The sequence below is a fragment of the Nerophis ophidion genome, linkage group LG15 (assembly GCF_033978795.1).
Source record: "Nerophis ophidion isolate RoL-2023_Sa linkage group LG15, RoL_Noph_v1.0, whole genome shotgun sequence".
Taxonomy (NCBI): domain Eukaryota; kingdom Metazoa; phylum Chordata; class Actinopteri; order Syngnathiformes; family Syngnathidae; genus Nerophis; species Nerophis ophidion.
Window position 1 is genome coordinate 34,639,230 of NC_084625.1, and position 13,988 is coordinate 34,653,217.

Here is a 13,988-nt window from a genome sequence, read left to right on the forward strand (position 1 = left end):
TAAGCTGTATGCCATAATCAGCAATATTAAAATAATAAAAGGCCTGCAATATTTCAGTTGATGTGTAATGAATCCAGAATGTATGACATTTTCATGTTTTTAGTTGCATTACAGATAATAAAGGACTTTATCACAATATTCTAATTTTCGGAGACAGTCCTCTATTTAGTATGTCTGGTTGTGTCATTGAAGACAATTGATAAGGTTCAATCGGCCATTTTTTAATTTTGCACCTTGAGTTGAAGTTGAATATACACTTATATATGCAGGTACATGTGTTAATTATCACTCTGTCAAACCATCATGTTCACAAAGCACTCACTCATCACATTCCACAACAAGACGTTTAAAATAAATATTTACATTTTGGCCAAAAAAACAACAACAACAAACGGTGAATCAATTATCAAATTTGCCAGGAATAACAAAAGAAAACAACAACGGGGGATTCAAGCAGTATTGTAAAAATATTGCATGTTCAATAAATTAATAATTTAAAGAGTGCGCACGAAAAGGTTTTCTCCTACACCATTGCCTGCTCGTGAACGCACCCTGGTCCTATCCAGGAAGTGGAGTGAGGCTGGCGCGGATGTTGAAAAGAAGCCCGGGTAGACTGCACTTAAACTGCGACACAAACCCAAACCCACCAATAGAAAAAACACTTACCTCCACCATTTCTGGGCTTGGATGCAACATTTGTGTAAAACAACTACAGACGCCGCGTCCATGGGATATGGAATTATCTGGAATTATCAAGAAAATAGGTAAGGGAGCAGTGTTAGCTATGGTAGCCTTGCTTGGCTCGCTCACTTTACCGCTGATTATATAAAAGTGTTATTATGGTTATTTGGATTCTTGTATACAAACTATTTCGGAAAATCAACGTTATGTATGCTTGTAGAGTTGACTATTTGTTAGTTTTGTCTTACTGACGCGTTTTATTGCACTAATTGAGCTATCAAAGTTAGCAAAACTCCCTTTAAAAATACTCAAATGGAATTGCCCCAAAGGGAATAAGCGGTGGGAAAAAGGATGGATGGATGGAATTGCAGCTTCACGGTGGAAGAGGGGTTAGTGCGCCTGCCTCACAATACGAAGGTCCTGCAGTCCTGGGTTCAATCCCAGGCTCGGGGTCTGTCTGTGTGGAGTTTGTATGTTCTCCCCGTGACTGCGTTGGTTCCCCCCGGGTACTCCGGCTTCCTCCCACCTCCAAAGACATGCACCTGGGGATAGGTTGATTGGCAACACCAAATGGTCCATAGTGTGTGAATGTGAGTGTAAATGTTGTCCGTCTATCTGTGTTGGCCCTGTGATGAGGTGGCGACTTGTCCAGGGTGTATCCCGCCTTCCCCGATTGTAGCTGAGATAGGCGCCAGCGACCACAAAAGGGAATAAGCAGTAGAAGATGGATGGATGGAATTGCATTACTGGCATACTGTTTTTATTTTCAACTGAATATGTGGTTTATGTGCCCAACAGCCCACTCTTTAGTGGAGATAAGAGTTCGTGCATTGAAGAGCATTATGTGCAAGCTCAAGCACTCCCTGATTTCCATCGCTGACATCGTTCAAGAGAGGATGCTGTTCGTGCATCTTTTAGAATGGTTCAATTTCCCAGATGTGCCCATGCAGGAAGAAGTCCTGGAGTTACTTTTGACTTTATCCAAGGTAGATGACAAAGACAATCAAAGCTCATGTTTTCATTTCTGGCATACTTTCAATAGTTGTTTTCTTTCGTCCAAGCATTCAAGCGCAGCACAGATGCTGAGAGATGTCCAAGCAGAGGATTTCCTCATCCAGCTGTCTCCTAATGTGGAGCCGAGACTACGAGCTGTCATCGAAGCAACACTGGATCAGCTGTTCCAGCTACCTGAGCTAATCCCCACACATGCTGCGCCAACAGGTTCGACATAGTTAAATTTTTTTTTTTTTTTTTTTAATTGACATCCAGCATCAGGAATTCCTATTCATTACATCATTTATCTGTTGTCTGCCCTAAATGTCAAAATATTTTTTGTTTATATCCCAACCATACCACCCCCCCCAAAAAGAAACAGCAGAAAAAAATGTAGTATTTGCAAATACATCAATTAAGTAAAGAAAAAATAAATAATACATGATTAATAATAATCAGAAATAAAATAAGTTAATATAAACATATATATATATATATATATATATATATATATATATATATATATATATATATATATATATATATATATACATAAATACATGTACATATACAGTACATGCATATATGTGTGTATATATATATATATATATATATATTTATCCATTTTCCATCCATTTCTACCGCTTATTCCCTTTTGGGGTCGCTGGGGCCAATTTAGTGTTGCCAATCAACCTATCCCCAGGTGCATGTCTTTGGAAGGGGGAGGAAGCCGGAGTACCCTGAGGGAACCCACGCATTCACGGGGAGAACATGCAAACTCCACACAGAAAGATCCCGAGCCTATATATATATATATATATATATATATATATATATATATATATATATATGTATATATATATATATATATATATATATATATATATATATATATATATATATGTGTGTATGTATGTATGTATAATATATTCATATTAGAGATGCACGGATAGGCAATTATATCATCCGCAACCGCATCACTAAAGTCGTAATCCACCCGAACCAACATTTTTTTCAAAACCGCAACCGCCCGCCACCCGCCCGTTGTTATATATCGGGGGTCGGCAACCTTTACCACTCAAAGAACAATTTTGACCCTTTTCACAGAGGAAAGAACACGATGGTAACCGCAACCATGCTCGCTAATATTTGCTGGTGCTCATCCAGGAAACGAGAATAAGGGCTTGCTATGAAGCCATTGCCTTTGTCGCCTTCTACAACATGTACAAACTGCCTGCCAGTTCAATAACAAGTTGTATGCAGCTTCCGCAAATACATGTACACGACTGCAAGGCATACTGGGTGACACAGAGTACACTGATGGTTGTGATATAAACAATTTTAACACTCTTACTAATATGCGCCACACCAAACAAGAATGACAAACACATTTCGGGAGAACCTTCTCACAGTAACACAACATAAACGCAACACAACAAATACCCAGAATCCTTTGCATACATGACTTTTCCTGACTATATTTTACACCCCCGCGCCCCCAACCCCGCCCACCTTACTGGAGCACTGCCTTGCAGTCGTGTGCTTGTGTCTGCTGAATCTGCATACAACTTGTTGCTGGACTGACAAACAGATTGCACGTGTTGTAGGAGGCGTCAAAGGCAATGGCTTCATAGCACGCCCTTATTCTCGTTAATTGGGTGACCACCAGCGGCCCCTATCGTCGTCTTTGCTATCTGGCACGGGTCAAAATGGCTCTTTCAGTGGTAAAAATTGTCGATCCCTTAACTATTTATATTAAATATTGCCGAATTGTTCAACCGCCACCCGCCCGAATCCATTTAAAATCTATTTATTCGTCATTTCATCTGCCCGACCCGCGGTTTATCCGCGGATGAGACCGCAAACCGCGCATCTCTAATATATATATATATATATATGTATGTATGTATGTATGTATGTATATATATATATATATATATATATATATATATATATATATATATATATATATATATATGTATACATATATATATATATATATGTATATATGTATACATATATATATATGTATATGTATATATGTATACATATATATATATGTATATGTATATATGTATACATATATATATATGTATATGTATATATGTATACATATATATATATGTATATGTATATATATATATATATATATATATATATATATATATGTATATATATATATGTATATATATATGTATATGTGTGTATGTATGTATGTATATTTATGTATATATATATATATATGTATATTTATGTATATATATATTTATGTCTCCTCTCTGAGCTGCTACCTTACCGTGGTAGAGGAGTTTGCGTGTCCCAATGATCCTAGGAGCTATGTTGTCTGGGGGCTTTCATGCCCCCTGGTAGGGTCTCCCAAGACAAACAGGTCCTAGGTGAGTGATCAGACAAAGAGCAGCTCAAAGACTTCTATGGAATTACAACAAAATGAACCCAGATTTCCCTTGCCCGGACGTGGGTCACCGGGGCCCCGCTCTGGAGCCAGGCCCGGAGTTGGGGCACGATGGCGAGCGCCTGGTGGTCGGGCCTGTCCCCATGGGGCCCGACCGGGCACAGCCCGAAGAGGCAACGTGGGTCATCCCTCCAATGGGCTCACCACTCATAGGAGGGGCCATAGAGGTCGGGTGCATTGTGAGCTGGGCGGCAGCCGAAGGCAGGGCACTTGGCGGTCCGATCCTCAGCTACAGAAGCTAGCTCTTGGGACGTGGAACGTCACCTCACTGGGGGGGAAGGAGCCTGAGCTAGTGCGCGAGGTAGAGAAGTTCCGGCTGGATATAGTCGGACTCACCTCGACGCACAGCAAGGGCTCTGGAACCAGTTCTCTCGAGAGGGACTGGACCCTCTTCCACTCTGGCGTTGCCGGCAGTGAGAGGCGACGGGCTGGGGTGCTCAAAGCCTGCACGTTTGAGTTCAACCCAGTGGACGAGAGGGTAGCTTCCCTTCGCCTTCGGGTGGGGGGACGGGTCCTGACTGTTGTTTGTGCTTACGCACCAAACAGTAGTTCAGAATACCCACCCTTTTTGGGAACACTCGAGGGAGTACTGGAAAGTGCTCCTCCGGGTGATTCCCTTGTCCTACTGGGAGACTTCAACGCTCATGTTGGCAACGACAGTGAAACGTGGAGAGGCGTGATTGGGAAGAATGGTTCCCCGGATCTAAACCCGAGTGGTGTTTTGTTATTGGACTTTTGTGCTCGTCACGGATTGTCCATAACAAACACCATGTTCAAACATAAGGGTGTCCATATGTGCACTTGGCACCAGGACACCCTAGGCCGCAGTTCCATGATCGACTTTGTAGTTGTGTCATCGGATTTGCGGCCTTATGTTTTGGACACTCGGGTGAAGAGAGGGGCGGAGCTTTCTACCGATCACCACCTGGTGGTGAGTTGGCTGCGATGGTGGGGGAGGATGCCGGACAGACCTGGCAGGCCCAAGCGCATTGTGAGGGTCTGCTGGGAACGTCTGGCAGAGTCTCCTGTCAGAGAGAGTTTCAATTCACACCTCCGGGAGAACTTTGAACATGTCACGAGGGAGGTGCGGGACATTGAGTCCGAGTGGACCATGTTCCGAACCTCTATTGTCGAGGCGGCTGATTGGAGCTGTGGCCGCAAGGTTGTTGGTGCCTGTCGTGGCGGTAATCCCAGAACCCGTTGGTGGACACCAGCAGTGAGGGATGCCGTCAAGCTGAAGAAGGAGTCCTATCGGGTTCTTTTGGCTCATAGGACTCCGGAGGCAGTGGACGGGTACCGACGGGCCAAGCGGTGTGCAGCTTTAGCGGTCGCGGAGGCAAAAACTCGGACATGGGAAGAGTCCGGGGAAGCCATGGAAAACGACTTCCGGACGGCTTCGAAGCGATTCTGGACCATCATACGGCGCCTCAGGAAGGGGAAGCAGTGCACTATCAACACCGTGTATGGTGCGGATGGTGTTCTGCTGACTTCGACTGCGGATGTTGTGGATCGGTGGAGGGAATACTTCGAAGACCTCCTCAATCCCATCAACACGTCTTTCTTTGAGGAAGCGGTGCCTGGGGAATCTGTAGTGGACTCTCCTATTTCTGGGGCTGAGGTCGCTGAGGTAGTTAAAAAGCTCCTCGGCGGCAAGGCCCCGGGGGTGGATGAGATCCGCCCGGAGTTCTTTAAGGCTCTGGATGCTGTGGGGCTGTCTTGGTTGACAAGACTCTGCAGCATCGCGTGGACATCGGGGGCGGTACCTCTGGATTGGCAGACTGGGGTGGTGGTCCCTCTCTTTAAGAAGGGGGACCGGAGGGTGTGTTCCAACTATCGTGGGATCACACTCCTCAGCCTTCCCGGTAAGGTTTATTCAGGTGTACTGGAGAGGAGGCTTCGCCGGATAGTCGAACCTCGGATTCAGGAGGAACAGTGTGGTTTTCGTCCTGGTCGTGGAACTGTGGACCAGCTCTATACTCTCGGCAGGGTTCTTGAGGGTGCATGGGAGTTTGCCCAATTAGTCTACATGTGCTTTGTGGACTTGGAGAAGGCATTCGACCGTGTCCCTCGGGAAGTCCTGTGGGGAGTGCTCAGAGAGTATGGGGTATCGGACTGTCTTATTGTGGCAGTCCGCTCCCTGTATGATCAGTGTCAGAGCTTGGTCCGCATTGCTGGCAGTAAGTCGGACACGTTTCCAGTGAGGGTTGGACTCCGCCAAGGCTGTCCTTTGTCACCGATTCTGTTCATAACTTTTATGGACAGAATTTCTAGGCGCAGCCAAGGCGTTGAGGGGTTTCGGTTTGGTGGCCACGGGATTAGGTCTCTGCTTTTTGCAGATGATGTAGTCCTGATGGCTTCATCTGGCCGGGATCTTCAGCTCTCACTGGATCGGTTCGCAGCCGAGTGTGAAGCGACCGGAATGAGAATCAGCACCTCCAAGTCCGAGTCCATGGTTCTCGCCCGGAAAAGGGTGGAGTGCCATCTCCGGGTTGGGGAGGAGACCCTGCCCCAAGTGGAGGAGTTCAAGTACCTAGGAGTCTTGTTCACGAGTGGGGGAAGAGTGGATGGTGAGATCGACAGGCGGATCGGTGCGGCGTCTTCAGTAATGCGGACGTTGTATCGATCCGTTGTGGTGAAGAAGGAGCTGAGCCGGAAGGCAAAGCTCTCAATTTACCGGTCGATCTACGTTCCCATCCTCACCTATGGTCATGAGCTTTGGGTCATGACCGAAAGGATAAGAACACGGGTACAAGCGGCCGAAATGAGTTTCCTCCGCCGGGTGGCGGGGCTCTCCCTTAGAGATAGGGTGAGAAGCTCTGCCATCCGGGAGGAGCTCAACGTAAAGCCGCTGCTCCTCCACATCGAGAGGAGCCAGATGAGGTGGTTCGGGCATCTGGTCAGGATGCCACCCGAACGCCTCCCTAGGGAGGTGTTTAGGGCACGTCCAGCTGGTAGGAGGCCACGGGGAAGACCCAGGACACGTTGGGAAGACTATGTCTCCCGGCTGGCCTGGGAACGCCTCGGGATCCCCCGGGAAGAGCTAGACGAAGTGGCTGGAGATAGGGAAGTCTGGGCTTCCCTGCTTAGGCTGCTGCCCCCGCGACCCGACCTCGGATAAGCGGAAGATGATGGATGGATGGATGGATATATTTATGTATACATATATATATACATATATTTATGTATGTATATATATATATATATATATATGTTTTTGGAGTAACCTGTCTTTATTTTTTAAGCACTACAATCACTAATTTGAAAAATTAAAGTCAGGCTTATGGGGCATGACATACTTGACCCAGTTTTCCCAGTATGAAGTAAATTTCTCCAATTTCTAATTAATAAAGGCAGTTATCCATCCATCCATTTTCTACCGCTTGTTCCCTTTCGGGGTTGCGGGGGGCGCTGGCGCCTATCTCAGCTACAAAAAGACCATTACTGGAAAATGGATATCCCAGGAGAGCCCAACTTTGAAGCAATGGATGGAAATTCCAATGGACATAAATAAAATGAATAAGTTGAAATGCCTTTAGGGGCTTCACGGTGGCAGAGGGGTTAGTGCGTCTGCCTCACAATACGAAGGTCCTGCAGTCCTGGGTTCAATTCCAGGCTGAGGATCTTTCTGTGTGGAGTTTGCATGTTCTCCCCGTGAATGCGTGGGTTCCCTCCGAGTACTCCGGCTTCCTCCCACTTCCAAAGACATGCACCTGGGGATAGGTTGATTGGCAACACTAAATTGGCCCTAGTGTGTGAATGTGAGTGTGAATGTTGTCTATCTATCTGTGTTGGCCCTGCGATGAGGTAGCGACTTGTCCAGGGTGTACCCCGCCTTCCGCCCAACACAGATAGATAGACAACATTCACACTCACATTCACACACTAGGGCCAATTTAGTGTTGCCAATCAACCTATCCCCAGGTGCATGTCTTTGGAAGTGGGAGGAAGCCGGAGTACTCGGAGGGAACCCACGCATTCACGGGGAGAACATGCAAACTCCACACAGAAAGATCCTCAGCCTGGAATTGAACCCAGGACTGCAGGACCTTCGTTTTGTGAGGCAGACGCACTAACCCCTCTGCCACCGTGAAGCCCCTAAAGGCATTTAACCTATTCATTTTATTTATGTCCATTGGAATTTCCATCCATTGCTTCAAAGTTGGGCTCTCCTGGGATATCCATTTTCCAGTAATGGTCTTTTTACAAGCCACCAGTAGGATATTCATTAAGTGTTTATCTTTTATAAACCAGTCCTGAGGTACATGTCCGAAAAACAAAGTCTCACTTTCAAGGGGTGTTTCACGTTTGAAAATATCCTGTAGAGCTTGATGTATCTCTTTGCAACAGTCCTTCATGGCGGAGCAGTCCCAGAAAACATGGTAGTGGTTTGCATTTGAATTCCCACAATTTCTCCAACAGGCACGGGAGTTATCATAGTGTGACCTCTGAGAAGGTGTAATTAAAAATCTGATCAAACCTTTCCAGCCAAACTCCGTCCACTTGGGTGAGCTGGTACATGTTCATTGATATTTTCATATTATTGTCCCTTCTTCCTCATATATAGTTATCTCTCCTTCCCTCTCCCATTTTGTTTTAATATATGAAGTTGAGTATGATTTTATATTTAACAGACTCTTATACAAGCATGAAACAGTTCTATCAATAATTTCTGAATTGTAGGCTTTTGTAACAATTCAATCAAACATATACTCATCTTTGTGACACTTTTCACCTTCAGATTAACAAAATGCCGCAACTGCAATATCGATAGAAGTCTTGGTTTTCTAATGTATATGTCCTTTAAATAGTTTAAAAACTAAGCATTTTTTTCTCTCATTACACTGCATAAAGCTGTTATACCCTTAGATATCCAGTCCTTAAATCTTCAATCTAATTTATTAGGTGTAAACTCTGTATCATAGGCACGCCACTGAAGAACTGCAATATCTCTCTCGAGTTTGTGTTCCTTTATGATAATTTCCCACACTTTAAATGGTAAATGGGTTGTACTTGTATAGTGCTTTTCTACCCCTTTTTAAGGATCCCAAAGCGCTTTGACAGTATTTCCACATTCGCCCATTCACACACACATTCACACAGTGATGGCGGGAGCTTCCATGCAAGGCGCTCAACAGGGCCCATCAGGAGCAAGGGTGAAGTGTCTTGCCCAAGGACACAACGGACGTGACTAGGCTGGTAGAAGGTGGGGATTGAACCAGTAACCCTCAGATTGCTGGCACAGCCACTGTACCAACTTCGCCACGCCGTCCAGAAGGGTTCATTTCACCCATGGGTTATCAATGTTATTTATGTGGGTTTGTAAATTGTTATCCGCCAGTATTGCTTGTATGGGCAACATATGACGGGTTGCACCAGCATATCCCTGCTCTCATCCGGCTGCAAAATAATAATATCGGAGGCAAGGTAAACCCCATCTTTCCTTTTGTTTGACCAGTTGTAAAGTTTTGAGACAAACTCTTGGCCTTTTACCTTGCCAATATATACCTAGATAGCATTTTGTCCATTGATCCATCCATTTTCTACCGCTTGTCCCTCCCATTCATTGAATTGGTTTTGGTTAATCTCTATTGGCAGGGTTTGAAATAGGTACAGCAGTCTTAGCAGTACATTCATTTTAATGGAATCAATTTTAGAACTAAAGATAATAAAAGGAATTAAGTTCCATCTTGCTATGTCATCTTTTATTTTTTATGTATGGGTAGATAGTAGTATTCTGATGATTTTGATAGATCTTTTGACAAATTAACGCCCATGTATTTAAAAGACTCTGTTTTCCATATCAGAGGGTAACTACTTCTGATTTCCCCTGGTGGGTTATAATTATATGAGAGTAGGTGGGTTTTACCTACATCGATATTATATCCTGATAGGACATAGAGTTAATTCTATTGTTTTAAATCCAGATTCTTAACATTCTGTGATATTTCTACAGTATCCACAGAATTACCATCTGATGGTCATGATCTCACTCGTGGGTATTTCCAGAAGAATACGCAGAACCATGGGGATTTACCGCCTCTGAAGATTGCAGGCACTGATATATTTCAAACATTTTTTATGTTTTAGTATACTATAATGTCTACTTAGTTGCTCATCTTTGTAATTTTTATGCAGTGCACGATGCTGTGCAGTGCTTAAAGTTTTCTGTGTTCCCATGGCTGACTTTGACAAACACAGACAGACACATCCTGTCCTCCAATGAGACGTGAGTAACACAATTTGGGCATTTCTGTTATATGACAACACGGGCAGTAGACGTTGGTTTAATTTAATTATTTTGAAAAAGTTCTCTAAGGAGCAGCAACCCCAGCTTGGTGCGGAGCACGTGCGAGATACTGTGTGACGTCATTATGCAGGACTTCCCTGCTGAGATCTTCCTGCAGAGGCCTAACATTGCAAAGGTGTGCTCAGAGTGAAACAAAAGCACAACTGGTCCATTCCCAAGTACACACTTGCAAGCCAGCTGTGCATCTGCACAATCCGAATGAGAAGCAAGACAAGGGAGTTTTGTGTCTTACGTGGCTAAATATGCACATAATAGTAAAAATATGTCTCTGTATGATGTGGTGCACTTGTACACCATTACATTTCTAAACACATTTTTATATTTAGTACAAGTTTTTATAAAGGAATCTGCCCTTTTTATTGAATGTACTTTATTAGAATTCTTCTGTCTTATCATATTCTGTCCATGTCAGAACGTTATCCTTGTTTATAAAGTGCCGTACTGCACAGCAAGTAAAGGCACACGTGCTCATATATTCCTGCGTGTATCCTAAATCTAAACATTTTTATGGCTTTTCTAATTACATATTTCTCTGTCTTCAGACGCTTCTGTCCCTGCTGAGGCTGGGGTCGGGTAAAGGTGAGGCAAGTTACCTCCACTTGCAGGCGCTCTCCTGCCTGAGGCAGCTTTGCGTGGGGCTGAGGCAAAGGCTGCGCTTTCATCAGGATCCCAGCTTCCGCTCAGCAAAGCAGGGCGGCGCCGCTTGTGAGTTACCGTCAAGACAGTTTGTTTTTCGCAGGCATGTTCTTTTAGAGATTGTGTGCAAACGCCAACAGTTAAAGGTCAACAATTTTGAAACTAATATCATGTTAAAAACATGTCATATATGCAGATATGCTACTATATTAATTTATTAAATATTCTGCTTTATTAGTTAGAATGATAATTACAAAGTGCTATGATGTTTTAGAGCAGGAGTGTCAATTTTTTTTTCACTGAAGACCACATTGCAGTGATTGCTTACCTCAGAGGGCCTCTCACAACAGTGTTTGCATATTTATTTGTAAGGAGTCACCTCATGATCTTATTACACAATTGCCTATACATTAAATCATTATACATTTTTTACGCAGGCCATCAAAAACCAAATCTGTTGACTTGCAGAATTTAGTGTTTTTGTAATTTTTTACAGCATATTACTGTAAATGGAAAAAAATAGTACCAATGTGTTTACCTGTAAAATTCTGGCGACACAGCGGCCAGTTTTTCAAGGTAAAATCTTTATTTGTTATTTTTATGTTGTATTAATGTAAATAAAAAAATGGTGCCGCTGTTTTTCAGGGTAAAATTCTGGTAACTGGTGGGCAAATTTTTAAAATGTTTTTTTAATTTTTATACTGTAATAGCTGCTATTTTTAAAATGTACAATGTAATGTACAACTTGCTCTGAAGCAAAATGTGTAATAGATAATATTTTTTTTATTTAAAAAAAAAAGTGCAATGTATAATCATGTTTGTTACATTATTAGAACACATAATAGTTAATTGTTATTAGTTATGTAACTAACAAATGTAAATGTGTTATTACAGATTCATACAAAAGTCAAGAAGATATTTAAGTGTTTATTTTTATTTTAACGAAAACAATTGTAGCATATGATAATATAAGATTTGATACATTACAGCTTAATACGTTGAATAAAAATATATGCAATTGCATGAAGTAAATGTATTTATTTTCTGTCAAAACAGACAGAACCAATGTAGTTTACCGTGTTGAATAAAAATGTATGCAATTGCATGAAGTACATGTATTTTTCTGTCAAAACAGAAATAACTAATTGATTTAATAAGATAAGATAAAATACTTTATTGACGCATATAATTTCTAGGCTTTCGGGGCCCACATAAAATTATGTGGTGGGCCAGATCTGGCCCCTGGCCTTAAGTTTGACACATGTTCTAAAGCTACTAACTGCATCATAACATTTCTTTTCCATATCAACCAATCAATCCATATTTATTTATATAGCCCTAAATCACAAGTGTCTCAAAGGGCTGCACAAACCACAACAACATCCTTGATTCAGAGACCACATAAGGGCAAGGAAAAACTCACAACCCAATGGGTTTTCAATGTGAATAGGACCGCAGATGTGGGTGATCCCCCTCCCCTCTAGGGGAGACCGGATGCAATGGACGTCGAGTGGGTCTAACATAATATTGTGAAAGTCCAATCCATAGTGGATCTAACATAATAGTGAGAGTCCAGTCCATGGTGGGGCCAGCAGGAGACCATCCGGAGCGGAGACAGGTCAGCCGGGCAGAGATGTCCCCAACCGATGCACAGGCGAGCGGTCTACCCCCGGGTGCCGACTCTGGACAGCCAGGACTTCATCCATGGCCACCGGACCTGTGCCCCCCCCTCCACAAGAGAGAGGGGGCAGAGGAGAAAATAGAATAAACGGCAGATCACCTGGTCTTCCATAGTTTTGCTTTAAAGCATTTATCGAACAAAATATATTTTTTTCACAACGAAGAGGGTGGGGAAAATATTTGCTAATCTGTCACTATCTAGCTGTAGTAATCCATCCATCCATAGCAGCATCCATGCAGTTTACATTCCAGAGAAAAGTATAAATTAAAAGTGCCACAGCATTTAGGAGTTAGCTAACATATAAGTTTGCTTAAAATAGATACAAGTATAAAAATAAAAAACAAATACAAAGACTTACATCAGCTTTTTTGCATTTTTCTCTATCAGTTAGGTTAGTATTTTTTTTTTAAGTAACCAGGGGTGAAATGTAGTAAACTGCAGAGATTACAAAAGCGCACACTGCGTGTGCTAAATAATTATATTTGCATTTTCTCTTACCCATATTGTGGGCAGTCTGATAATCAGCATATATACTGCATATTCATAAAGACATGATTGCACTCCTTATTTTTCTCACTTAAGAAATGTAATCCTCCGCACACAAGTTTAGTATATGACCTTTCTGTGTGCTACTAAGTTTGAATACATGCAATCCTTTAATCAGATCCTAAATATTATATGTTTTGCTTTGGTTGTTAAGATCCGGTGTCCCAGAACTCCTCCTACTCCCAGGAAGTACAGGGAACCCAGCGTTCTCAGGGTTCTTCTCCTACCGCAGAGTGCTCTCCTCGGCCATCTGTAGTCGGCGGAACAGGCCAGAGAGTCAGCGGGGATGGCCAAGATGGAGATGCATTTTCCAACAGGTATGCATGATGATAATGATTGTTATATGATGTTGTGTAGGCTTTTATGACCCCCTAACCTCTCATAGGCTTCATCTTTGCTTTTTTCTCCTGTCTGTTGCTCATCTAGTGGCAGCTCAAACAGAAGTGCAGCAGCAGTCCAAGCAGCCAGACAGACACCTCTGTCTCCGGCAGACGCGGCTCTCCCAGACCTGGATGTAGAGGATCCCCCGGAAATGCGGTTGCAGCAGCTCACGTTAGCTCAATTTACTGTTGCCACCCTAGAGCACGCCATACCGCTGCTTAAGACAGGTAAGAGGCAGTGTGTGCGTTCGCTACCTCCACCAGTAGCTTGCCAAGACATCTCAGTTTTCC

General features: G+C 43.1%; 1 protein-coding gene across 2 annotated transcripts in view; it reads left to right on the forward strand.

Moving 5' to 3' along the window:
- Positions 1–542: 542 nt before the first annotated feature.
- rttn (rotatin) overlaps positions 543–13,988 on the forward strand; it is a 134,592-nt gene continuing 121,146 nt past the window's right edge. For both annotated transcript variants that reach the window (XM_061922064.1, XM_061922065.1), the window contains exons 1-9: positions 543–764; positions 1,480–1,667; positions 1,743–1,902; positions 10,101–10,199; positions 10,283–10,373; positions 10,455–10,569; positions 10,997–11,159; positions 13,472–13,634; positions 13,744–13,925. In XM_061922064.1, the coding sequence (XP_061778048.1) occupies positions 590–764; positions 1,480–1,667; positions 1,743–1,902; positions 10,101–10,199; positions 10,283–10,373; positions 10,455–10,569; positions 10,997–11,159; positions 13,472–13,634; positions 13,744–13,925 (1,336 nt within the window). In that variant the 5' untranslated portion in view covers positions 543–589. The remainder of the gene's footprint in view (positions 765–1,479; positions 1,668–1,742; positions 1,903–10,100; positions 10,200–10,282; positions 10,374–10,454; positions 10,570–10,996; positions 11,160–13,471; positions 13,635–13,743; positions 13,926–13,988) is intronic.